The 26,535-nt window shown below is 48.3% G+C and overlaps 1 protein-coding gene across 2 annotated transcripts in view; it reads left to right on the top strand.

Annotated features, from left to right (window-relative positions):
* TFCP2L1 (transcription factor CP2 like 1) overlaps window positions 1-26,535 on the top strand; it is a 57,781-nt gene that overhangs the window by 11,647 nt on the left and 19,599 nt on the right. For both annotated transcript variants that reach the window (XM_047722628.1, XM_047722629.1), the window contains 4 exons: window positions 22,823-22,899; window positions 23,460-23,565; window positions 24,445-24,551; window positions 25,630-25,782. In XM_047722628.1, coding sequence (XP_047578584.1) covers window positions 22,823-22,899; window positions 23,460-23,565; window positions 24,445-24,551; window positions 25,630-25,782 — 443 coding nt within the window. The remainder of the gene's footprint in view (window positions 1-22,822; window positions 22,900-23,459; window positions 23,566-24,444; window positions 24,552-25,629; window positions 25,783-26,535) is intronic.

Below are 26,535 nucleotides of genomic sequence, written 5' to 3'. Positions count from 1 at the left end.
TTCATCTTGTTTTATTTTTCCTCTTGTATGCTATGATCCTGTTTTGTTTCTTAAATTCCGCATATGAGTGTGAACATACAATTGTCTCTCTCTGATTGATTTGTTTCACTCAGCACAATAACCTCTAGTTCCATCCACGTTGTTGCAGATGGCAAGATTTCCATATTTGATGGCTGTATAGTATTCCATTATCTTTATCTATCTATATATATAGATCTCACATCTTTATCCATTCATCTGTTTATGGACATCTAGGTTCTTTCCATAGTTTGGCTATTGTGGACATTGCTGCTATAAACATTCGGGTGCACGTGCCCCTTCAGATCACTAAATTTGTATCTTTGGGGTAAATACCCAGTAGTGCAGTTGCTGGGTCATAGGGTAGCTCTATTTTCAACTTTTTGGGGAACCTCCATGCTGTTTTCCAGAGTGGCTGCACCAGCTTGCATTCCCACCAACAGTGTAGGAGGGTTCCCCTTTCTTCGAATCCTCACCAACACCTTTGTTTCCTGACCTAAGAAATGGGGTCATACTATGTATTTTCAGCAACTTATATACTCTTCTTTTCCCTCCCCAAACCAAATATTTCATTCCATGTGGGTACCTTATAAAACTAAAAAGCAAAAGTTGATCTTTACATTACGATCCGTTGTGTGAGTGTCCTGTAATTTGTTCTGTTGAGGAACATTAGGCTTGTTTCCATTTTTTTTTTTTCCAGAATTAACCCAGCACTCCAGTGAACTTGCATGTATACATATTGTGCTTAAGCAAGGGCGAGAATATCTGCAGGATAAATACCTAGAAATGTAATTGCCAGTACAACATTTTGATAGATCCTGCCATATTGCCCTGCAATGAAGGTGTACTTATTTGTACTTTTACAAACAGTAAGTATTGAGTAATTGTTTATTTCCTCCTGCTTTATCATGTAGTCCTCCTTTCTTCCACACCTGAAATATGCAGTCCTTGAAGGCAGAGACCTTGTTCACTGCCATTCCTAGCTCAGTGCCCAGTGTATGTGACTTGTGTGAATGAATGAGGAAATGTCTTTACCTTTGCCAAAACCTTCTAACTGGAAAACCTTAAAGTGCTGGGGAAAGTTCAAGGTATTCCTGTTGTAGTTTCATTTCCTTGGTGATATTGAATATATATGTATATATTTTTTAAAGATTTTGTTTTTTATTCCTAATTTAAAGATTTTATTTGTCAGAGAGAGCTAGCACAAGCAGGCAGAGAGGCAGTCGTAGAGGCAGAGACAGAAGCCTCCCCGCTGAGCAAGGAGCCCGATGCGGGACTGGATCCCAGGACCCTGGGATCATGACCTGAGCTGAAGGCAGGGGCTTAACTGACTGAGACACCCAGGCGCCCTTGAATATAAATAATTTTTATGTTATTTGGTTATTACTGTTCTGTTTGCTTTTCGTGTGATACATTATTTTTCAGGTGAGATTTTTATCCTTGTTTATTTGTATAGGCTCTTTTCATATTTGAGATGATGTGTTAGAAATATTTTTCCAGGGGCACCTGAATGTCTTGACGTTGAATGGCTGGCTGACTCTTGATTTTGGCTCAGGGCATGATCTTGGCATCCTGGGATCTATCTAGCCTCCGTGCAGGGCTCCACCCTCAGCAGGGAGTCCGCTGGGGATTCCCTTTCTCCCCTTCCCTTTTCCCCTTGACCTGCATGCACACACAGGCACTCTCAAATCTTTTTTTTTTTTTTTTAAGATTTTATTCATTTATTTGAGAGGGAGAGAGAGGGAGAAAGGGCACGAGCAGGGGAGAGGAGAGGAGAGGCAGAAGGAGAAACAGACTCTGCTCTACATGGGGATCCTCACACCGGGCTCATCCAGGGACCTTGAGATAATGTCCTGACCTGAGCGAAGGTAGATGCTTAACCAAGACTGAGCCACCCAGGTGGCCCTCAAGTAAACAAATCTTTAAAAAAAAAATTTTCCCCATGTTTTCATTTACTTCATTCATTTTTTTCATTCATTTGCTTATTCTTTTACACAGTATAAGTTTTAATAATTTTTATGGGGTCAGGTTATTAGATTTTGCCTTGATTTCTTTTTGTGTTTTCTCATGTCCCTCATGTCCCTCATGTCCCATATGGGAAAGGGCTTCTCCACTTCAAGATTTTAATTTATTCACCTGTTTTTTTTAAAAAATGTTTTGCCCAAGTGTTTGGCACTTTGGCCTTCATGTTGGATGTAAGGAATGAAGGGGGAATCCCCCTCTATTAATCACATTGTCCCACCTTAACTGATTGCATGTGGAACTTTCCTATAGTAGAACACTAGGCAGCTGGGAAAAGCACAGGGCAGATCCTTGTGTCCATCAAAGATACCCAGTATGTGTTGTTAAATTTAAAAAAGTCCGTCTCCTTCTTGGTAACATCAGTTTGGATGACACTATTATTTATCCTTTCTTTGAAACTCGGTGGCAGATAAAATTTGGGAATTTTCTAATCAGATGTGCCCCGGTTCTGGTTCTGGCTCTGTAGAGTTCTTTCCTAGCTCACTGAACCTGTTGTCAGCCTGTGTTTCCTGTGGAAGACCTAACACCCGCTTCGGGTGTTGTTTTGGGAATTAAATGAAATACTTGCTGCTATTTTTTGTTTGTTTTTGCTACACAAGGTCACTTTATTTTGGGTACATAAAATTTAGAAATGTTTAATCAGCAAAGAATTTTATAAATGGCGTGGTAACACAGGTTAAAAAGAAAAAAAATAAAAACCAAAATAAGGAACAAATGCTTTCCCAAATGTTAGTTCCTCATTATTCATCTGTGAATGACTAAACTAATAAAAATACTAATAAGTGAGCCATCCAGGAGTGTGGTTGCTGATTGGATTTTTTTTGTTGTTTGTTTGTTTGATTTTCCAACCAACGAACATTTATTGAAATGAATATGAGGTTAGTTGTACAGATTGCTTATCTCAGCTCACAGCATAGAGAAAGGATTTTTAGTGTTTCAGAGGTCCCCTGGTTATATCAGACTTGAATGGACCATTAATTAACATGTAACATTTATACAGTCTGATTCCAGAGCGTCCAATGAACTGGGAATGATATATTCACAAGAATTATGTTAGGGGTACCTGGGTGGTTTCAGTTAGCTCAGCGCCTGCCTTCAGCTCAGGTCAGGATCCCGGGGTCCTGGGATCGAGCCCTGTGTTGGGTTCCCTCTGCCTCTCCACAGCCTCCCCCACCTGTGCACTGTCTCTGAAATAATATAATCTTTAAACAAAAAAAGAATGATGTTCATACCATCCATATTCTGGAAGCACTGTATCAGAAAGGAGAACAATGCAGCCTCATGTTGGGGACACAATTAGAGGACTTAGGGCTCAGAGTGCATTGAGAGCAGGAAGACGGCTCAGATGCCCCTGCCACGCTTGCAGGGGCTCAGAGGATGGCCCTGCGGGTCCATTCTGCCCAGCACCCTGGGTCCCACCTTCCCGGCTGACCCCTCCAGTTCCCGAGGGGGACGATGCTGGGGCATGGCCAAATCGATTTACAATGCAGGTTTTCTTGTTTTTCAGGCATTGTGAGGCCGACAGATAAGGAGACAATTGCCATTGAAAGATAGCGTGTTTGTTCCTGCTCTCCAGAGGAGGGGGCACCCTCCATGCAGGGCTCCACAGGGAAGCACCAGGGTGGGTTGAGAGGCAGAGAGATTGAGGGGGAGACTTGGACGAGAGCCTCTGTTGTGTCCAGGGGAAGGAATGGGTGAGGCTGAGCAAAGAGGTCTAGGAATGGCTCTGGGGCCTAGGGCCTGTCCCGTTGGTCCCTGGCCCTGGAGTTGTTCAGGTGGGGACGGGGTGGGCTAAAGCCCTTGGAGGAGGCGGTGTGGTGTGGTGTCTTGTCTGATTGGTTGATTTGCATATGAAAGGCACACTTGCTCTGTCCTCTGGGGTCAGCGAGGCCCCAGAGGACAGAGCAAGGTTCATTTAGTAGGTGACCTTGGGCGCCGCCCTGGGCTGCCTGTGGAAGAGCGGTCGCCAAGGAGCTGCTTGAAAAAAGCTACCTCTTGGACTTGAATTCAGCCATTTGTTTTCTTCCAGGACGGAGCTTTCTCTGTCTGCACAACCACCAGCCCATTTGCTGAGCTGTTGGCGCACGGGAGCTGATCCACCGTGGATTTCTCCAGGTCTCTGACCGTCTTCCTGACCCTTCTTGTGCACCTAGGGAAGCTTCCCTGGTTCTCAGCAGCACGTGCCTTTCCCCATGGTTCTCTGCAGAGTGCATGTGAGGGTGTTGGGGCAGCTGGAGCTCTCCCAGGTCCTGTGGTGTGTTGTCGTGCCTCCCCAACCCCACCACCCCATTTCCACATTGCAGGCAGATGCTTTGAACTACACGTGCTAGGTGCGCGGTTTTCATCATGTCCCTTGTGAAGTACTCGGGGTTTTCTCTCTCTAGACCTTTTAGGGAAACGTTGTTAATAGCGTCGTTGAGTTTCTTCAAAATGACCTCTGATCATCTTGGTATCTGTTTTCTGACTTTCTGCCGGATGCCACATTGCTGTCATTCCTGTAATCTTCTCTAAGGAGGGGGGGATCATCTCAGAGATTGTAGCTGGCTCCCTTTATCATCCCTCTTCTGTTCTCTTTGTGTGTGGGTGTGTGGTCACTTTATTCTTTTATTTATTTTTTATTTTTTTAAAGATTTTATTTGTAGAGAGAGAGTGCAGGAGTGCATGAGGCTGGGTGGGGGCTGGAGGACTGAGGGCCAGAGGAGATGGAGAAGCAGGGGAAGGAAGACACGGGCTCCATCCCAGGACTCCAGGATCATGACCTAAGTGGAAGGCAGATGCTCAGCTGACTGAGCCATCCAGGTGCCCCTCCCTTTTTTTTTTTTTTTTAAAGATTTATTTTATTTGAGAGAAATGGCTCTCAAGTGCATGGGGGTTGGGGAGTAGGGGGAGGGGAGGGGCAGAGGGAGAGAGAATCTCAGTCAGACTCCCTCCCTGAGCAGGAAGCCCCATGTGGGGCTGGATCCCTCAACCCTGAGATCATGGCCTGAGCCAAAACCAAGAGTCAGATGCTGAACCCACTGAGCCACCCAGGCGCCCCGCGGTCACTTTATTCTTTCTGCTGCCCTCTTTTCTCTTCTTTAGCGTCTCCGTGGGCAAGGATGCTTTTGGCTTTCCTAAAGCTGACCAATTGCATCAGAACTGTTCATTCTTTCCATCGATGTTTAGCGTTCTTTGGAGATGTCTTTAAGGTGTTTTTGGCCTCAGTCACTTGGGACTAGAAGGGTATTGATGTCTCTGTGAGTGACCATGTCTGTCCTTCCAGGCAAGCCGTCATCACTCCATGGGATGAAATTCTGGGGGACTCGCTTTTCTGCTCTCAGGGAGGTCTGCCCTGTTCCCAGTGAAGAGGTGCAGCTGTCTGTATCTTTGCCATGTGCTGCCAGGCAGGAGGACTTGTCCCACCCACTGCAGGGAGGGCCTGGCAGGCTTCCATAATACAGTTCATCTGCTCACCGACTTGACAAATTCTTTCACTTGGGCAGAAAATCTTTGGGCTAGCTTGTTTCCTGCAGTGTACCTTGCTTGAGTGTAAAATCAAAGTAGCACATAACCACACTTTCCAGGGGGCACCCAAACAGACTTGATCCTTGTGCCCATAATTCAGACCAGCTCATCAGAGCACTGCCCAGCTGCCACGTGGCCAGCAGCCCTGACACTTCTGTGGACACTGGCGGATTCTCCCTGGCCCCCCGAGGGCACTGCGGTCTGCCTCTGGGCTATAGCTGCCAGCCAGGGCCCTGAGTGTCCTACCCCTAAAGCCAACAAGTGCTTGGCAGTGGGAACAGACCATCAGTGAGGCTGAGGGATGGGTACCGGGGTTAACGGACTTTGCTCTGGCCAACGCACAGGTGGAAAAGGTTAGAGCTTGTGTGGTACGCTGTAGGAAGGTAATCCTACTGAAATGCCACCAGATCCCTGGGTCTCAGTAAATGTGAATACCTGCCGCTGCTACGTTTGGCCGTTCCCTCCCCATGGCTGTTCAGAGGGGAGGAGAGCAGGAAGGTAGGCCAGGTAGGAAGAACCACTTCGTTCTTTGCAAAATGGCCCCTGAGTCAGGTTTTGGGGGCCACTGAACTATGGTTAGAATTATGACTTAGAAGAATGTGTGCAGATTCTCTGCTCTGAATGAAGGTGTTTTGCATTCATCTGGTTTCAAAGGAGCCCCCCCCACCCAAGTAGCTGCTATGATTGTTCTAACCCCTTTATTTCACAAGAGAAGGAAGGAGGCCCAAGTAAAGATGAAACGTTTCTGGCTCGTCATCCTGCTAGGACAGGGCCAGGTGTGAGCCCAGAACTCTCCCCCGCCAGCCCTGGGCTTGACAGTTTCAGAGTCTGTAGAGGTCACTGGGAGATGGAAAAATTTTCTTGGTCTTACTTAGAAACTGGTGTTCCTACCTCATATTTCTCAGGGCTCTGTGTCCCTCCATCAGGTCCCTGTTGGTTACTCTTCTTGCAAAGCTCTCCAGCAAAGAGACGCATTGCTTGGGTGGGTTGGTGTTATCTTGGTTGGAGGCCAGAGATGGCCAGGTGGTCTTTCTTCCTACCTTCTGCTTTCACCCATGGGTACCTTGAGGGGCATCTTATTCAACCCTTATTGATGGGGAAACTGAGGTCTGGAGGAAAACATCAACTTGTCAGCATGTATAGTGTGCCCTTGACGTTATCTTCAAGTTTAATCCTGTCTTCTCTCAGGAGTAGCTGAAGGGTGGTATTTGGTCCTTGGGTCATCAGCGTCAGAGGCTCTTGGAGTTAATGGTTCCTACTGTGACAAAAATGGGTAGGGCAGGAATGGCTTTTCACTAAGTACCCCAAAGATTGATGCTTAGGTGTGCAAGGGTTTGTTTGCCACTGTGTTGAGAGCATTGCTGTTCTCCACCTCCTCCTTTCTAGAAACAGGGGATTGGATCTTGCAGGGCAAATGTGGGTCCTGCCCAACTCTTGGCTTGTAGCTTGAGAACCTCACCTGTGCCCAGCTGAGTGCTCTCTGCTCAAGCAGACTTGGGAGGTTGTTAATCTTTTCTGCCACTCTAGCCAGTGTTCATGCCCCAGAAGCTTCCATGTGGCTGGTTAGAAGACCCTATGAGTCTTAAATGGGAAGGACTGCACATGCTCTTGAATTCACAGAGGTGGGCAAAGAGTTGATTTCTAAAGGAATTAGGGTTGAGAGGCCAAAGATCTCATCTCTGCCTTGCTACTGAAAATGTGCTCCATGAACCAGCATCATCTGAAAGCTTGTTACAAATAAAGAATCTTGGCATGCCTGGGTGGCTTAGTTGGTTAAGTGTCTGCCGTGGGCTCAGGTCATGATCCCAGGGACCTGGGATTGAGTCTCACATCAGGCTCCTTGCTCACTGGCGAGCATGCTTCTCCCTCTGCCTGCTGCTCCCCCTGCTTGTGCGCTCTCTCTCTCTCATAAAAATCTTAAAAAAAAAAAAAAAAAAAGAATCTTGGGTCTACTGCAGGACAACTGAATTAGAACCTGCACTATTAATAAGTTAATGGATCATTTAGGACACATATTAAAGTTTGAAAAGTGCTGATCTAGCCTAATCTCCCCCTGTGTTATAGGTGAGTAAACTGAGGCCCAGAGAAGAGGCTGTGTCACTTGCCCCAGGTCACAGAGTGGTACTTCAATCTGGTCTCTGTTTTTACAGTTTTATTGGGATGCAATTCACATACCATATAATCCACCCATTTAAAGTACACAATCCTCAGCTTTAAATATATTCAACTACACATATGACACCACCACTACCACTAATTTAAGAACACTTTGTCCCTCTTAAAAGAAGCTCTGTACCTATTAGCAAGCAGTTGGTCTTCGTTATCTCCCTCCTCCCCTCCCCCAGCCAGAGGCAGCCACTCGCTGCTTTCTAAGAAGTTGCCTGTTGAGAATACTTCATATAAATGGCATTGTACAAATGGCGGTCTTTTATGACTGACTTCCTTCACTTAGCATAATTTTTTTTTTTTAAGGATTTGATATTTAAGTCATCTCTGCATAGACCCAGTGTGGGACCGGAACTCAACGACCCTGAGATTAAGAGTCGCACACTGCAGCACCTGAGCCAGCCAGGCACTCCTAGCGTAATGTTTTCAAGGGCCATCCATGCTGTAGCTTGATTCAGAACTGCATTCTTTTTCATTGCTGAATAATACTCCATGGTACGGGCACACCTGATATTAATCATCCATTCTTTGGTGAGTGGGTGTTTGGGTTGTTTCCGCCTCTTAGCCTGTTACGAACAGGCTACTGTAAACATTCACGTGCAAGTGTTTGCGTGGACCTGTATTTCCATTTCCCTTGTGAATGTATCTAGGAGCAGAATTTCTGGGTCCTACCGGGATTCCGTTTAACTTTTAGAGGAACGGCCAGACCATTTCCCAGAGCAGTTGCCCCCTGTTGTGTTGCTAGGAGGATGTAGGTTTGGTTCCCCCCTTCCGGCACTTGTCATTGGCCATCTCTTGGATGGTATAAGGTCTCTTCTGGTGGCCACTGTTGGCCGTCTGCCAGCATCACAGAGCAGGGAACCTCAAGGCATGGCTAGAGCCAGGCCACAGGAGCAAACTAAAGCCAGAGGCTTGAATACCATGAGAATTCTGTGACTCTCTTGGCTGTTTTTCTCTGGGGATCTGCCTTATTTCTCTGTGCCTCCCAACTTCCTTGCTTCCATAGCCAGAGGGCAGACGGTAAGACCACCAAGAGCTTCTGAGAATATAAATCCTCAGCCTAGCCACCCAGAGGGGCCGGTGCTGTCATTTCCCTGGCTCTGGTTTGGCATTCTCAGGGAAGGAACGGTTGGCCTGGCCAGGTCTCCTGCTCACCTGGCAGGGATGTGGCCCGAGAGCTGGCCTCTCGGTAAGCATGGCTGCTCCCACCCTCTCCCTTTCTCCACCCTGTAAGCAGAGGCTGAAGTGGAATAGTTTGTTCCTGGAGCTCAGTCCTAGATGCAGGCTCTTCTGGAAGGCCTGGGTGGGTAAGGGGAGAGAAGAGGCCCAGGTTGTCTTGGGGCTGCATGAACAGGGACTGCAAAGTCCTTCATCTCACCAGAGGCTGAGACACAAAATGGGGCTGTTCAGGGCCAGGTGTCAGGGGGTCGGAATGTGAATGACCAGGAAGTCTGGCTCCTACCTCCAAAATCTTGGCCAATAAAGGGCACGTGAACACCTCAGCCCAGGATGTGGTGCAGGGCAGGGCTCAGAGGGAGGTGCCCGAGTGAGTCACAGTTCTGACCTTATCTTAGAGATTGGGATTTCTACTCTTTACTGTCCTTTGTTCTAGTAATTTACGTTCATATCCTTAGCACCTGAGCAGGAGGGTGCCTGTTTCTCTACATCCATGTCTGGGCTCTGGGTTGTCAACCTTTCAAACCATTCTATGCACATAGGAAGTAAGCTCCTTGCTTTATTTTTTATTTTTATGTTTTTCTAAGTAGGCTCCATGGGCATGGAGCCCAACATGGAGTTTGAACTTGGGCCCCTGAGGTGAAGACCTGAGCTGAGATCAAGAGTTGGATGCTTAACCAGCTGAGCCAACTAGGCACCCCAAGCTCCTTATTTTAATTTGCATTTACTTAATTTCTAATAAGTATTGTGGGTGTGACTGAACATCTTTTTACATGTTCATTTACATTTCTTTCACAAAAAACTGGCCATTTATATCCATTGCTCATTTTTCTGTTGTTCTTTTGCTTATTAATCTGCAAGAATCTTTGTATTACGTTGAACCGTATGCAGTTACCATTTAATTTACCTTACCATCAAATTTACTAGTTAACTCAAACTGGGTTGACAGTCTGCACTTAAATATTGCTCATTATAATAGATTCAGGATTCAGTTCAGCAGTGTAGCTGGATACAAGCTCAACATACAAATTAGTGAATTTCCTGTGAACCAACAATAACCAAATAGGAAACAAAATAGAAAAAAGAGATACTATGCCCAGTACTGAGAGCATATCAGGCATTTTTTAGAAAATGCTTAGCAAATGTCCCAGGGCCCAGAGGACCCTGGTTTAGAATCAGCCAGCAGTGCTTATGAGCGAGACCATCCCTGGGTCTCACCTAGGTCTGCTGTCCACAGTTCGGGGGAACTCGGGCATCCAGAGTGTTTTGGGGAGGGAGAAGAGAATAATTTTATACTTAAAGTGTCAACGGGGATTAAGAGGTACAAACAAAGTGTCAAACAGTACCAGGATTCTTAAAGGTACCCTTTGCCTAGCTTCCCATAAAATATCATATACAAACATGGTCGTGGTTGAAACCGGGTACTTACATTGGTGGAATACAGTCTTACACTTTACCAGTGTCTCTAGTGCTGTCCCTTTTCTGCTCAGGATCCAAGTCAGGATTTCACATGGCATTTAAAAAAATACTTATTTGAGAGAGAGTGCGGGGTGGTGAGGGAGAGGGAGAGAAGCAGACTCTCTGCTGAGCACGAGCCCCAGCGTCACTGCCTTGGTCTCATGATCCTGAGATCACCACCTGAGCTGAATGAAGAGTCGGACACTTAAATGACTGAGCCCCCCAGGCACCCTTCGTGTGGCATTTTGTTGTCCTGTCCCTTTAGTCCCCTGTAATCAGTGACAATCCCTTAGTCTTCCCTTGTCTTCCATGACCTTCATGCTTAAAGAGTGCTTACTGGTGCTTTTACTGCTTAGTTATTTGCTAGAATGCCTTCAATTTTGGTTTGTCTGATGTTTTTAAATAGTGAGATTGAGGTTTGCCTTTTTGGGAAGGATGCTGCAGAACTGGCGTTGTGCCCCAGCTGGTGCATCGTTTACAGGGGCTCGTGATGCTGGTCTCCTGGCTGGTGGTGCTAACCTTGGTGACTTAAGGGGGGCTGCTAGGTTTCTTCGCTGCAAAGTTGGTATTTTCCCCTTTGTAATCAATAAATATCTTGGGGTGGGGAGAATAATTGGAGACTATGCTGATGTCTTGATTATCCTCAAACCTGTGCCCACTATTGTGGCACCCAGTAATTGGTCATTTTTTGCATCAGTTTTTAGTGTAGCATTTGCTTAGTGGTCATTTTCTGTTTATGTCTCTTTTTCTGCATCCCTTTCCTAGCATATAGAACGCTCCTATAAGAAGGAGCTTTTTCTTCTTTACCATTAATTTATGCATTCACTTATTTATTACATCAGTATGGACTTGAGAATATTTATTTTATTCCCTGTGTTAAAACTCAGCATCATTGTTTCTCTGTTCTTGCCCAGTTTGTTCCAGCAGTGGCTGGTGGGAGCTCCTTCAGATTGGCCTCTGTGTTGCCTTGACGTGCCTCTGTCCTTTTTCTGAGGCTGTCCTCGATTTCGGCACTTGCAAGATGCCGGAGATGAGACGAGCATCTTGCATTTTCCCTGCTCCAGCCCTGGGAGCAGTCCCTTCTCTGGAGAGTTCCTGAGACATGGAGACCTTTACTTCTGTATATACACACACATACTTACTGTCCGTATGGAAGGGAACCATTGTGTGCTGGGCAGGGTGCCTGGTCCCTGACTGCAGTGGCTGTGAGGTTAAGTGCCCTGCCCAAGGTCACACAGGCAGCAGGCCATCACGATCAAGACCTGAGTGTGTGGATGGCAAAGCCTTTTCATGGAAGCCTGCCGGTGTTGAGTGCTCCGTGCTGACACATGCGCACGATAGCACACACAGGAGGGGATGGGACAAGCGCCCTGTGCCGGGCCCCATGTAAGCGGACTTGGGCTCCCTGCACCTGTCGGGATTACAGCGTTGGTGGTGGCCAGCACTCCCACCTCTGAGGCAGTGATAACCTCCATCGTGTTTTATGTAGCATTAATTACCCAAAGCAGTAACTGTTGGAAAGTAAACAAGCCTTAAATCTTGGCCGGCCCCGGGCAATTGCCTCTTGTTCTTGGGAACACCGTGATCCGGGCAGGAGGCCCTGCGCAGGGTTCCGCTCGCTGGGCAGAGCTGCTCAGCCAGGGCACCACTGCTCAGTCAGGGCACCAGCAGGCAGGGCCCCGGGGGAGGCAGGCAGGGTGGGGCCTGCTCTGGGCAGCTGTCCCTACCCGCTCCTCCCCCAGACAGCCGGGAAGAGACAGGTGGCCCTGGTGGAGTCCCAGGTCGGGTCCCACTTGGGTTGCCTCCTGACTGTGTGACCTTGGGTGGCCTTGGGTGGCCTTGGGTGGCCGGGTCCCTGGGTGTGTGGAGCTGTCCTGAGGGCTGGAGGGGCCCATCTGTGTTACAGCTGAATACGGTGGGAAGTGCAGGGATGGGGCTGAGAGCCTGGGAGCCTGTCTCGTGCTCCTTTGCAAGTGCTGGTGGTGGCCAGTGCTGGTGGAGCGCGTGGAGGGCTCACTGTGTGCCAGGCCGGAGGCGCACTCTCTCCTTTAATCGCACAACCATTCGCAGATGAGGGGAAGATGCAGGGAGGTTCGAGAATTTGCCAGGACGTGGGAAGGTCCAGGCTCAACTCCAGGGCATCTGACCTGACCCCAGCTGCCCTCCCGTCTCTTGTCCTAGGCCAGGTCACAGGCTGCTGAGTTTTTGCCATTAACTTGCGGCGTCACCTGGGGCACATCATTACCTCTCTAGACCTTGGTATTCTCACCTCTAAAATGGGCACAGTCATATTGTCCTGTGGGTTTTCAGGGTGGTCTCCCTCCTTGAAGGAACCTCCCCGTATCTTCCCTCATCTGCACGTGTTTGGTGTTCTGCTTGGTGGATAAAGACTGTTTTCCCCAAATGCCTGTCTCTCTGGTTGGGTATTGGGTACTGGCCTGACAGACGAAGAAAAAATACTAATCACTGTCACTGGGGATGTATCTGTTACATGTCTGGAACAGTACGAGGCACTCTCTACTCTTTGTCTTGTATGTTTTTCAAATTCACGTGTTGTATATTCCGTCTTCCACAAAGTTAATGCTTAAGATGTATAGAATTTAAGAGGGAAAGGGGCTGCATGGGTGGCTCAGTCGTTAAGCATCTGCCTTTGGATCAGGTCGTGATCCCAGGGTCCTGGGTTCGAGCCCCACATCAAGTTCCCTGCTTAGTGGGGAGACTGCTTCTCTCTCTCTCACTCCCCCTGGTTGTGTTCCCTCTCTGATTGTGTCTCTGTCAAATAAATAAAATCTTAAAAAAAAAAAATCTAAGACGTAGGGATCCTTTCCTTTCTTTCTTTCTTTCTTTTTTTTTTTTTTTAAGATTCTATTTATTTATTTGACAGAGATCACAGGTAGGTAGAGAGGCAGGCAGAGAGAGAGGAGGAAGCAGGCTCCCCGGCGAGCAGAGAGCCTGATGTGGGGCTCGATCCCAGGACTCTGGGATCATGACCTGAGCCAGAGGTAGAGGCTTTAACCCACTGAGCCACCCAGGTGCCCTGGGAAGGGTCCTTTTCTATCTACTGTGAGATGCGTTATCTTAGGCTCAGATAATAAAGGGATGTGTAGAATATTTTAAAAAAAGTGTAATCACGTGTGAGTATTATTCAGCAAGTTTTTAATGGGGCATTTCTGTCATAGACTGTGTGTATCTTCAGTATTGATGGGTATGTCAAAATGTCCAGGAGGCTCCCATCTCCAGCACGTGTGTGGGCTGCCCTGTATTTTGTCGTGTGGGGACGCTAGCAGTCACAGTTTTGGCAGTCTGATACATGAAATCGGCTTGGTATTACTGCCACTTGGCATTTCTTTGACCAGGGAGGCTTACATGTCTTCACGTTCTTCTTGTTTTGGCTGAATAGTTCTAGCTCTGTTACCTGCTTTAGGGAATTTAGTATCAAATTCTGCCACCATTAATTACAAGCCTGTCCCGTGCCAGTGCTGTGGTGGTGGTGGTGGTGGTGGGATGTGTGTGTGTGTGTTTGTGTGTGTGTGTGTGTGTGTGTGTGTGTGTGTGTGCACACACCCGGTTCAGGTAAATGAGTAGCTGTTCTCTCCTTCAGAGCTTCCGGTCCAGTCAAGGAGCTCTGACTTAGGCATTGTGCAGGAAAGCCAAGGGGCAAAGCTGCAAAAGCCTCAGAAGAAGTTGGGAGGAAGAGACCAGCAGAAAAAGTGAACGTTATATAAGAATTCAGATTTCAATGTCTATAAATAAAGTTGTATTGGAATACAGCCCACACCCCTTCATTCCCATGTTTATGGCTGCTTCCGTGTTACATTGGCAGAGTCAAGGAGTTGTGACAGATTATCCTATGGCCCATGAGGCGGAACCTAGTTACTGTCTGGCCCTTCGGGGAGGAAGTTGGCTGATGTCTGAGCTAGAAGGTATTAGAAATTACGGCTTGTGAGGGAAGAGAGAGAAAACGAAGGTCTGTTGAGCACTTGTCCGGACTGGGCGCAGTGTGAAGTGGCCACATCTCTTCTGGGGGAACAGGTTTCTGTTCTATGCCATATTGTCCTTGCCCTCCTTCTTCCATTTCTGCTGTTTCTGGTGTGAGGTGGAGGTGAGGAAGGGTAAGGGGCCGAGGCTGGCCATAGTCTTAAGGTTGCACTAGAGGAAAGATTCTACACCCCTGGGAATGGCATCGGGGCCGTTGGCAGGGTCCAAACCATTCTTGGGGATGTGGCCCAGCACCCTACTGAGCCTCAGGCCAGCTGAGGGGCCCCTCACTGCTCCTGAGGACTAAAGCTGGAGTGCCAAGGTGGGAGGGCTCACCGAGGCTCTGTGGGTCAGGGTGGGGAGGGGGATGTGGAGCCTGTGACCTCCCCTCCTTCAGCTCAGGCAGCTCCTGGGACCTCAGCTTCTCTGGGCTGGGCTGGGCTGGGCTGGGCTAGCCTGGGGGCTGCCTGCTGAGGCCTAGTGTGGATCTTCAGGTGCTGACCCTGGGGCTCCTTCCCGCTGGCTTTTAAAAGGCCTTGAGCAGCTCCAACATAGAACATGGGTCCGGGGCAGAGGGAATTGCCCTGATGGCTTTGGGGGAGGCTGAAGAAGGGACCACCACCAGCTGGCAGGCCCTGCCGCGGTGTGCTGTCTGCCAGCATTCTCACCGCTGGGAGGTCTGAGATCCAGCCCTAGACCTGTGCACGGCTCACTGCCGGGTGAGGGCCTCCTAACAGCCCTCTGCCTTAAGCACCATGTTGTCCACATTGTGGAGATGGGGAAACTGAGGCTCACAAGTGGAGTGATTCAGTGGTGGGTCTAGCTATGAGCCCAGGCTCCAAATCTGGGTGGTGCTGACTGGCTTCCCTAGGAATTAGGGGAGTATGCAGAAGAACCGTGGGAGATGCATCTCTCTCTCTCATTTTTCAGTTGCTATTTATTTATGGTAAGTGCTGATGATTTTCTGTGCGCAGCTACGGTACACAGTTTTAAAAACTAAAAAGTGGGTTGATTAAGTAAATAGGCTCATTACTTACAGGCAGTTTATTTGAGTGCCAGAATTGGGGAGTGGTGTGTAAATAAATGAGTGCGGTCAAGGCTCTGCCTGCCAGTGTCTCTGAACATCCTCTGTGCGGCACGTCACTGACACTGCATGGGTGGGGGGTGGGGCAGGCGCCGTGACTGCCCGGTGTTGGGGTCCAAGGGACGCAGTGCAGATGACAGCCACCCCAAGTGTCCTTCTGCCACTCAGTCGTGTGTGTGTGTGTGTGTGTGTGTGTGTGTGTGTGTGTGTGTGTGTAGGGATTTCATATCGATTGAATACTACACAGGACAAGAGAACAAATACTCATGTGCCCAACGTAGTTTTCATTCAGCCTTGCCAAATTTGCTTCTGACCTCACCTCTTTCTGAAGCCTTTCCTCCCTCCTTGGAAGCAAAAACCCCTTGTGAAGTTGGTGTTGGTTTGAAATGTTGTGGGTTGGAATCTCCATGCAGATTCTTAAATGTTTTACTTCCTTGTGTAGTTAGCCATAAAAACTAACAGCATCATTTTTTTTTTGTCTTCAGAGTTTACATGAGTAGTTTCTTATGTGTCCCCATAAACCTTTTAAAAAAATTATTTTTAAGTAATCTCTACACCCATTGTGGGTCTTGAACCTAACAGCCTTGAGATCAAGAGTCGCATGCTGTACTGACTGAACCAGCCAGGTGTCTTTACCATGTACCTACTTTCTTTGCTTAATACTACGACTCTTGAGATTTCTCCGTGTTGGTATGTCTCTCTACTCATCTGCATGGAGTGCTCATTTTAAATGCTGTGTGCAGTTAGAATGAAACTCATTCTAAATCAAATAAAAGAATTACCGTATCTCTTTTCCTCGTACTGGATATATAGGTTGTTGACAGTTTTTCCCCATGATGAGTGAGGTTGTGGGGAGCAATTTTTGTCTGTCTCCTAACACACATCAGGCGCTTCGTTAGGCTATGCCCCTGGAATAGGATTTGCCTGACTGAAGGGTTTGTATATCCTTAATGAAACTCTTTCTTGCCAGACTTCTCCAAAATGGTTATATCAATATAATACTCTTTGTCAACAGTGCCTGAGAATACCCATTCTCTGCATTGTAATCAATGCTTTATACTGTCAGAATGTAATTTTTACCCCTCCAGTGGATGTAAGATGGTATCTTACCTTACTTTGCTTATCCTGCCTGCTTGTAGAGACCAGCATCTCTTTGTGTGTGTCTTGATTATTTTCTCTTTCCATAAGGTGATTATTATGGCTCAGTTTTCCAGGTCATTCCACTTAAAGAGACTGTGTAATTGTTAAAAGCGCCCCTGGCATTTATTTTTCCTTCCCTCCTTCCCTTTTCTTCCCTCCCTTCTTCCCGCTCTCCTCCCCTCCCCTCTCCTCTCCTCTGCCTTTTCAGCTTTTCCCTTTCCCTTTCCTTTTACTTCTTTTTTAAGATTGATCTGAGGGAGGGAGGGAGAGAGAGACCATGAGTGTGTGGGGGAGGAGCAGAGGAGAGGGACAAGCAAAGTCCATACTGAGCATGAGCATGATGTGGGGCTTGATTCCACAAGCCTGGGATCATGACCTGAGCTGAAACCAAGAGTCAGACGCTCAGCCAACTGAGCAACCCAGGCACCCCACCCCTGGCATTTTCACAAGTGTCTCAGTATAAATTTTAGCATTGTTTTCTGTATAACAAAACGGACATAATTTTTCCTTTTGTGTATTTGTGTCTACTTCAAAAAATCATTTCCTACCCCATAGTCATGAAGGAATCTCATATTTTCTTTAGAAATGTTAAGGTTTTGCTTTTATTTTATGGTTTTCTTTCATAGAATTAATTTTTTTAAAAGATTTTTAATTTATTTATTATTTATTTGACAGAGAGATTACAAATAGGCAGAGAGACAGGCAGACAGAGAGTAGGAAGCAGGCTCCCCGCTGAGCAGAGAGCCTGATGTGGGACTCGATCCCAGGACCCTGAGATCATGACCTGAGCCAAAGGCAGAGGCTTAACCCACTGAGCCACCCAGGCGCCCCTAGAATTAATTTATTATACATGGTGTGTGGTAGGGATTTTTTTCCCCCCAAATAGATATCCCACACTTGTTAAAAAGTCTGTGTTTTGGAGTATCTGGGTAGCTCAGGTGTTAAGTGTCTGTCTTTGGCTCAGGTCATGATCCCTGCATTGGGGCTCCCTGCTAGGTGGGAAGCCAACTTCTCTCTCTCCCACTCCCCCTGCTCCCCTTCTGTCTGTCAAACAAATAAATAAATAAATAAAAATCTTAAAAAAAAAAAATCTGTGTTTTTTTTCTCACTGTCCTAGATCAAGTTCCAAGTATCTAAAAGTCTGTTTCTGGGTTTATTCTTTTCTTTTGATCTGTTCGTTTCCATGCCAAAAACGACACAGTTTTAGGTTCTGTAAGCTTATCTCTTTGGAGTATTTTAAATGGAATAGGAATATGTGTTTCAGGGAGACTAGTTGATCATGAGGAAACAAGTACCAGACATTACGCCACAGTGTGGTTCTGTGTCCACCAGACTTCGAAGGTGCATCTGACTTCTGGGAACTGAGGTCAGAAGGGATTTGGGATTTGAGCTGTAAGGGAAGGGGAGGCTTTAAGTGTGTGGGAGAGGGAGGGTCATAAGATAAGATGAATATGAAGAAATTCAGGAGGAAGCATACGGACTCCTTGAATGTTAGAATCAGAAGGGACCTGTGAAGCCGCTGGAGATTGTATGCAGTAGTTCGGCTAAGTGATCAGTCTTTGGAGTCTGACAGACCCACCTTGGATCTTCACCAAGATTCTTAACCTCTCTGGACCTTAATTTTAATTTCCTCATCAGTAATATGGGGGCAGTAATGGGTTTTCCTCCTAGGACTCTTGAGAGAACTAAATCAAATAGTGCACATAATGGGCCGTGCTTGGCAGTGTTCTGACATGTAACTGTACAGAAACTAAATGACAGTTACTTACTACCCTATTTCCTTGATTTTAGGACCAACTTCTTTTTCTTTTGCCACATTTTATAATTCGGAAAATTAGAACAGGCTTTTCCTCTCATTTCCTGTAGTACCTGTTTTTCTTCCCAGATTGTTATTTAGAATGTGGGAACCAGACTATTTTTTATAGGATTTTAAAAAAGATTTTATTTATTTATTTGAGAGAGAAAGAACATGAGAGGGATGGGTAGAGAGGAGAGAGAAGCAGACTCCCTGCTGAGCCAGGAACCTGACACAGGGCTCAATCCCAGGACCCCCAGGATCATGACCTGAACCGATGACAGATGCTTAACTGACTGACCCAGTCAGGTGCCCTGGGAAACAGAATATTTTACAGACTAGGAAATGGAGCCAACATGCTATATCCAGGATCACCCAGCAGGTTGACTTGGTCATCCTAGGAATCCTCTTTATTGCTAATCCTAGAGAAAAGAAGGAAGGATGGAAAAAAACCTGTCTTGTCCTGGGATGGGGAAGGTTTCTATGCCATGAGATGCTGTAGGCAAACTTCGGTCCGGATGCAGCAGGGAACCTGATACCGTCCAGAAGGGAGAAGTTGAGAGAGAATCATGTAGAACTACAGATGGCCTCTGCCCAGCAAATGATCCCCACCAGGGAGAATGTGGTAGGTTCTGGAAACAAGACTGCTTCTGCTCCTGGCTCTGCCACTTCCTAGTTGTGCAAGCTTGCCCAAGTCAGGTAGTCTCTCTGACCCTCTGCTGCCTCCTCTCAGTGGGGCTCACGATCCTAAGCTGCCCCGGTCTCAAGCTATTGACTTATGCTTAGGTTCGGGTGAGTTAATCCCAAGCAGGACTTTGCCATTATGTAAGCACCCAGTGAATGGAAGCTGCTACTTCTTGCTCCCCAGAGGCACGCCTTTCCCCTCCCACCACCTTGCCTCAGCTTTGCTTGGGATTACTTGCTCATTCATTCATCCCCTCCACTATAGAAGTCCTGCACACTCTTCAAAGTCCATCTCCAGCGTTATCTCCTGATTCAAACCTTTGTCACCCTTCCTCCCTCCCCATTCTCTGTGAGTGTTGCCCAACTTTGGATCTTTGTTGTCTCTTAGACAGATTTTCCAAATTCTGTCCTATGTAAGTGCTTTTCCTGTGTGGTATGGTACACTCCAGAAGACTGCTGCCTTTGAAGGCGAGACTGGGTCTTAGGTTTGCAAACCCTATGGTCGTAGCACAGAACAGCATGGTAAAGAATATGAAATCATGTTTGCACACTTGGTGATCCCTGCTGTGTGTCAACAGTGCAGTGGTGAGCAGAACAGACATACTCTGCCTTCCCAGAGCCCACTCTCCGTAGCTCCCACCTATGTCCCACAATGATGCTGGCCGAGCAGAGAGGTGCCCCTGTCCCCCGGGTCAGTTCTACTTTGGTGACCTTGCTCATCAGTGTGTGTGAGCAGGGGCCATGGCCTTCTGATGGCACCATCCTGTGTGAGAGCTGGGCTTGGGGAGGTGGGCCTGGCCCTAGCAGTGTTGGCTTCGAGGCAGGCAGGGAGGGAGGGGCTCCAGAATGTGTGCACACAGGAAGAAGGGACAAGGACGGGTGGTGGCAGAGGCAGTGAGGAAGCACATGGGTCAGGTCTCCACAGCAGGTAGAGGCCTAGCCCCTGACCTAGGACCCCACTTAACTAGCACTGATTCCAGACTCTGTATTCAAGCTCAAGAAAGTGCCCTGGACGGGGCAGGAGTCGTCTTCGGTTAGCATGAGCTGGGGTTGCCCTTCAGAGCTGTGGATCAGTATTAATTGGGCTCTGGGTCACCCATAAACCCACGGTGGTGAGCACTTGGGCCTTGGGCCTCATGCTGGAGCTGGCTACATTTTTCCTTGGAAGGAAAGGAAGAAGGTGGAGGACACTGGAAAAACCAGTTAGGGTGTGTGAGGCTCCATTTTACGTCGCTGTTAAGGGAATGTTGGCTTAGGAGCCAGGAAATGTATGGTAAAAATCTGACTTTTTTCAAAAGCTAGAAGTGTGTTGGTTAGATCAGCAGGACCCTTCTGTGAGTTGCAACTTCTGAGCTGGCAAGTGGACAGGCCAAAAATTTGGGGTTTGTGCTTCCTCCCTCTGACAGGAAGTGTGCCTAGCACATTGTCCTGAGGTGGATGGGGACTCGGTACATCCTTGTGTCTACTGGTCCTATCATGGGCTGGTAGCAGCTGGAAAGGGCACTGGCTGAGTGGGTATTTCTGCACATGGCCAGCCTCATTTCCAAGCCAGGCGAGTACCATGGGGACAAGCTCTGTGACCCACAGCCCTGTGTCTGTTTGGCTCATCTCCGAGTCCCTAGAATTCACGTGGCGTTTCATAGTAGTTGTTGTCAGCCAATATTTGGAATGAATGATGGAATTGCAGGTTCTTCACCCATTCTGTTATTCGTTGCAGGGAGGAGTATACCAGCTTTCTGTGGCTGCTTTAACGAATTACTGTAAACATGTTGGCTTAACACAGAGCACCCGAAGTTTATTCTCTTAGAGTTCTGGAGGCTAGAAGTCGGCAGTCCTGTAGGGGGCCGTGTGGCTTGGTAGGGCTTTAGGGGAGACGCCATTCTCTGCAGTTTCCAGCTTCTGGGGGCTTCAGGTGTCCCTTGGCTTGTGTTGATGCAGTCTCTGTTGGTCACATTGCCTCCTCTCTGTCTCCCCGGGTGTCTCTTATAAGGACACTTGTCAAAAGATTTAGGGACCTTCGGATAATCCAGGAATATCTTCATCTCAATATCCTTAATTTAATTGCATCTGCGGAGACTCTTTTTCCAAATATAAGACAACACTCATAGGTCCTAGAGATGAGGATATGTAGGAGAGATTTTTGGGGGAAGGGGGCAGCATTCCACCCACCGCAGGCAGTAACATGGTGTTTTTACTAATCATGGCTGTTTTAGCTGTTTTAAAACTGCTACCCACTGGGTTTGTGCTATTCCTAATCTGTTGTTTGCATTTAAGTTTAATTCGTGTGTGCGTGTTTAGAGAGAGAGAATGTAATATGGGTAGATTTCCCTTTCCTCCAGTTTTTCTTTCAGAAAGTCCTTCCCTGTTGAGTGTCTGATAAGTATGACTCATGTTCACATGAGACCTTAAGAAAGTTGACTTCAGTCCTCTGGTGACTTGTCTCAATGTATTTGCTGTGAGTTGAGTCCCTGCAAAGCCCCAGGGAGCTCTGTGTCAGGCCTGTAGCTGAGTGGGAACTGCCGTGTGCCGTGGTCAGCCTCCTGGTTTCCAAGGTTTCCTCCTGATTTCCTGGTTTCCACTGGTGTCCCGTACTTACCTCGGCTGCCACCACTGGGGACACTGGGGGACAGGTATTAAAGACCTTTCTGTACTATTTTTGTTACTTCTTGTGAGTCTATCCTTATCTCAAAGTTAAAAGGAAAAAAAATTTTAGCCAGTCAGTCAGATTTAACCATCGTTAAGTCATTCTCTCAGTTTGTCAAACATCTTTATTAAGTTATGACACATGTACGGGTGTCTTAGAGTCGTAGCACTCCCTTAGTTTGGGAAGAACTGACATCATTTGAGAACTGGCCTTCCCGTCTAGGAACGTGACGTGTCCTATTTCTTCAGACTGTGTTTCACTTCCCGGTAACGCGTGTTGCTTGCTTCAGGCTGTTCACAGATGGGAGCTGTGTCTGTCAGGTGGATGCGCCTTTCCCCGTGCACATTCCTGAACCAGCCTCCGCTGGTGCAGTGTCACCAAATAGAATCCCACACCCTTTAAATACATGGAATTCTTCTAACTTGGAAAATGCTTTTCATTCTGCATTAGGGACAATGTTTAACAGGCTTTTACTCATTCCTCTAACTGCTCTGGGGAAGGGTATGATCATTTATTTACTCTCACGGGGATTTGAGTGGGTGGCTGAGTTCTCCATCTAGGTGAATGCGGGCGTCCTTTATAAAGAACTGTGAAGTTTCATTTGTAAATGTGTTTTTTTTTTCTTTTCTTTTCTTTTCTTTTTTTTTTTTTTTTGGAGATTTATTTATTTATTTATTTGACAGAGATCACAAGTAGGCAGAGAGGCAGGCAGAGAGAGGGGGGGAGGCAGGCTCCCCGCCCAGCAGAGAGCCCCATATGGGGCTTGATCCCAGGACCCTGAGATCATGACCTGAGCCAAAGGCAGAGGCTTTAACCCACTGAGCCACCCAGGCACCCCATTCATTCATAAATTTAGTGTTAACTACATTTTGTTGAATCCTTCAAAAATTGTGGAGGTGCTGTTTCTGGGACATGTGATTTGCTCCCTGGGATGTCCTAGGTGCAACCAGGCGGGGACAGACTAGGGGTGGGGGGGGGTGTGTGGCCCAGAGAGCTAGCCGTCTGAGTTGGCCATGCATTGACTCCTCGCTCTGTCCCCTGGGGCCGAGAGGCCTGGGTGGGCCACCGAGGAGGTCAAGAAGGCCACTGTCTGGGTGAACCCCAGGTCTGAAACCCCTCAGAAATGGAGAATGTCCTATTCATCCCCCTCTAGGTCAGTCTTACGAAATCCGACTGCTGGAGAATCGGAAGCTGGGAGACTTCCAAGACCTGAACACAAAATATGTCAAGGTAAGGCTACGGGGCCGCCCTCCCTCCTTAGGAGTTGTTGGGGGTCTGGGAACCTGGCCCTGCTAGGGGTGGGGGTTAGGAAACCTGGGCTTGCTGGAGGTGGGGGTCAGGAGTGCCTGGGAGGTTTGGGTAGAGCTCCAGACTGGGAAAGGGATTCCTGTTTCCTGGGGCATGTTGTCTAAGTAGCCAGGGTCAGGCAGGCAGTTCTGAGAGCTAGAGGGGCCTGGGCTTACTGAACAGGCTCTGGGTTAGACAGATTGAGATGTGAGCCTGGCTTTGCCACTTAACTGAGCAGTTGTCTCATTTGCATGAAAAGGAGTATAGATTAGCCATGTATGTAAAGCACTTAGTATTCTGGAAAAGGGGATAGTCCTCATTCTCACTGTCTGTGATTGGGGTTCTGAGTGGGGAGAAGCACACAGAGCCAGAGAGCTGGGAATGACGGCTCCGGCAGGAGGGGGTCTTAGTCTTAAAAGGTGGGAAATTTGCCTTCATGGGAGGTTCCTCTTGGGTCCTTCTTGTCCCCATACTCAGCTGTCTGCCTGGCCTGTCCTCCCTAGAGCATCATCCGTGTGGTTTTCCACGACCGCCGGCTGCAGTACACAGAGCACCAGCAGCTGGAGGGATGGCGCTGGAGCCGGCCCGGGGACAGGATTTTGGACATCGGTGAGTCTCTTGGCCAAGAGGGGTGCCAGGCACTCCGAGCATATTAGGTTCTTCCTGGATGCCTTGGGACTCATGCCTCCCTAGGGCTCTTAGTGCACTCCTGCCCTGGGTGAGCTGCTGTGGGAGCTGGCAGACCTGCCCATTCCCCCAGGCCTGCCCTTGGGGACCTCTCATTCAAAGGCCTGCAGTCAGGGATCACAGGGAAAGTTTTGCAGAGGGCCTGCCTTAAAGGAGTTTGCTCTGTGACAGAGGGAAGCATGGGCATTGCAGAGTTGGGCAACAGAAACTGAGTTTGGGGTCTTGGGCACTGGTCTGTTGTCTTTTATCTAGAACCCTGGAAGCCAGTTGGGTTTTGGAATTCAGAGGTCAGAATTCTTTTTTTTTTTTTTTTTTTTTTTTTAAAGATTTTATTTATTTATTTGACAGAGAGAGATCACAAGTAGAGAGAGAGGCAGGCAGAGAGAGAGGAGGGAGCAGGCTCCCCGCTGAGCAGAGAGCCCGATGCGGGACTCGATCCCAGGACCCTGAGACCATGACCTGAGCCGAAGGCAGCGGCTTAACCCACTGAGCCACCCAGGCGCCCCTGGGAGGTCAGAATTCTTAAAACAGGGTGCCGAGACCGCTAGTGACAGGTCATGCCTCCCAGTAGCCAATCAGGTGCACTGATATTTCTGCAGCAGGAGAAAACATTGACCCAGAATGGGACAAAGACTCTAAATGGCCTCATGGCGGTCACGTTGGGCTTGCTGCCAAATGAGCTGGGTGAAACTCAGTTTTCAGAACTTTGGGCATTGCAAATTATGGTGAAGGAATCTGGACCTTCCCTAAATCTTTGGGAGTGGCTGACGATTGCCCTTTTGTGTGTGTGTGTGTGTGCAGATATTCCACTGTCTGTTGGTATCTTGGACCCCAGGGCCAGCCCGACCCAGCTGAATGCAGTCGAATTTTTATGGGACCCTTCGAAGAGAGCCTCTGTGTTCATTCAGGTAAGCGAGTGTCCTTGGGGGAGGCCAAAGTTTCGGGGCTTGTGTGTAGTTCCTCAAAACAGTCCACCTGTGGGGCCCACACTGGCCCTGTTCTGTTGCGGGGATGCACATTTAGGGAATGGGGTACAGGAGTGTAGTTCAGTCCCAGAGCTGGTTGGTCCCCAGAGCTAGAAAAGGACTTGGCCTGTTGGAGAATTCTGTGTGGGTTTTGCTTAACCATATGTAAGCTTGTTACGGAATAAGTATGTCCTCGCATAGATAATATGTAATAAAATTTTTTCCAGGAGAATTTCTGTGATTAAATTAATCAGTGATCAAGCACCTGGTGTGGATCCAGGGGTATGGCGGGGCCTCTGTGCTGCTGGGCTGACTCAGATTCCCTTGCTCAGTCTCTGTCCCTTTCCGAGCCTCTTAGTTTTTCCACCTGTCTTATAAATCAGATAATGAACCTAAAGTCATTACTGTAGTGCCTGGTCCATAGCAATTGCTCAGTGAAAGTTAGTGATTTATTTTTTTTACATAATTACAATATTCTTATTATATTTTAAAGTTACGACTACGATGTTATTGTATTATCACAATAATGTATATTATTGGAGTAGTACAGTATTATAATAAGAAATATGTTATCCAGTGCCTTTTTCTGTAGCAGGTATTTACTTAGCAGTAACGTGCAGCCTCTGGTCCTGTTTCTGGCCTGGCCCAATAACCCAGACGCCAGGGCTGTTGGGGACTGAGCTGTGGTCCCTGCTGTGCAGTCTGGGGGATCTGCCAAGGGAGAGGAGGGAATAGAGGGTGTGGCCTCTGGGGTCTGGGCCTGAGCAGTGGCGAGGAGGTAGCTGGTCAGGCAGGGCCTGTAAGGTCAAGGGACAAAGGTGGGAGGGCATGTCCTTTGTAAAGAGGGGGGGATGGGGAGGCCATGGCCCTGATGGGAGCATGGGTGGGAGAGCAGGGAAGCTGAGGCAGGTGTGCACCTGAAGAGGCAGAATAGAAACCTCCATTTGGCGAGGGGCCCTGGAGGAGTCCAGGGCCTGGCCTCAGCCCTCTCCTTGCTCCTGGCCCGCATTTCCCCTTCCAGGTGCACTGTATCAGCACCGAGTTCACTCCCAGGAAGCACGGGGGCGAGAAGGGCGTGCCTTTCCGGGTGCAGATCGATACATTTAAGCAGAACGAGAATGGGGAGTACACAGAGCACTTGCACTCGGCCAGCTGCCAGATCAAGGTGTTCAAGGTAGGACAGCGTTGCCCTTGGGGTCCCCGCCTGTGCTGGACACTGACCTTTGGGATTCCCCCTGGAGGCCCAGCAGGGAGCCCGGTGTCCCATGGGCCTGGGGCTTCCCGAGCCCCCCAGGAGCACGAGCCATCATATCCTGCACTGATGGGCCTGCCCCCTGTGGGTGTCCTGTTGCACTGGGCACCTTCTGTCCTCTGGCATCACTGGTGGCTGTGCCCAGCTCTGCTTTGTAAGACTGGAATTGAACGTTTTTAGGTTTTTGTTTTCTTCCCGAGCACTTTGTAGTTGACCACGGATTCTGTAGTTGCCCTTTAGAGTCGCCTTAAAAATCAGGTCAGGAGGCGGCGTGCGGGCGTCCCGGCCCCAGATGTTTTTATGGAGGGCCCGAAGCCATATCTCCCTCTGCAGCGGCCTCCTGTTGGAGCAGGAAACACGTTTGCGGGGACCTCCTCTCTTTTCCTTCCCGGCCCACCCCCTGCACTTGCCTGTTAACTAACTACTCTTCATCTCATCTGTCTGGACCATTGCTGCCTAAAGATGGGCAGTGGCCGGGGGAGATGGAGGGTCACAGCAGAGCCTGTGGCTTCTGCAGGGGTGAGGGAGGGACGGGCTCCAGCTCAGTTAGTGATTCTGCCCCAGGTGGGAAGGCGCTGGTCTTGGTGGGAGCGTCTTTCGGGCCAGCGCGGTAGCCCCCTCAGAAACCGGCTTCAGGATGGTGACTCCTTGCAAGGCCACCGTAGTTGTTTTCCT

This window comes from Lutra lutra, chromosome 3 (assembly GCF_902655055.1).
Source record: "Lutra lutra chromosome 3, mLutLut1.2, whole genome shotgun sequence".
NCBI lineage: Eukaryota > Metazoa > Chordata > Mammalia > Carnivora > Mustelidae > Lutra > Lutra lutra.
This window is presented reverse-complemented; position numbering and strand designations above follow the sequence as displayed.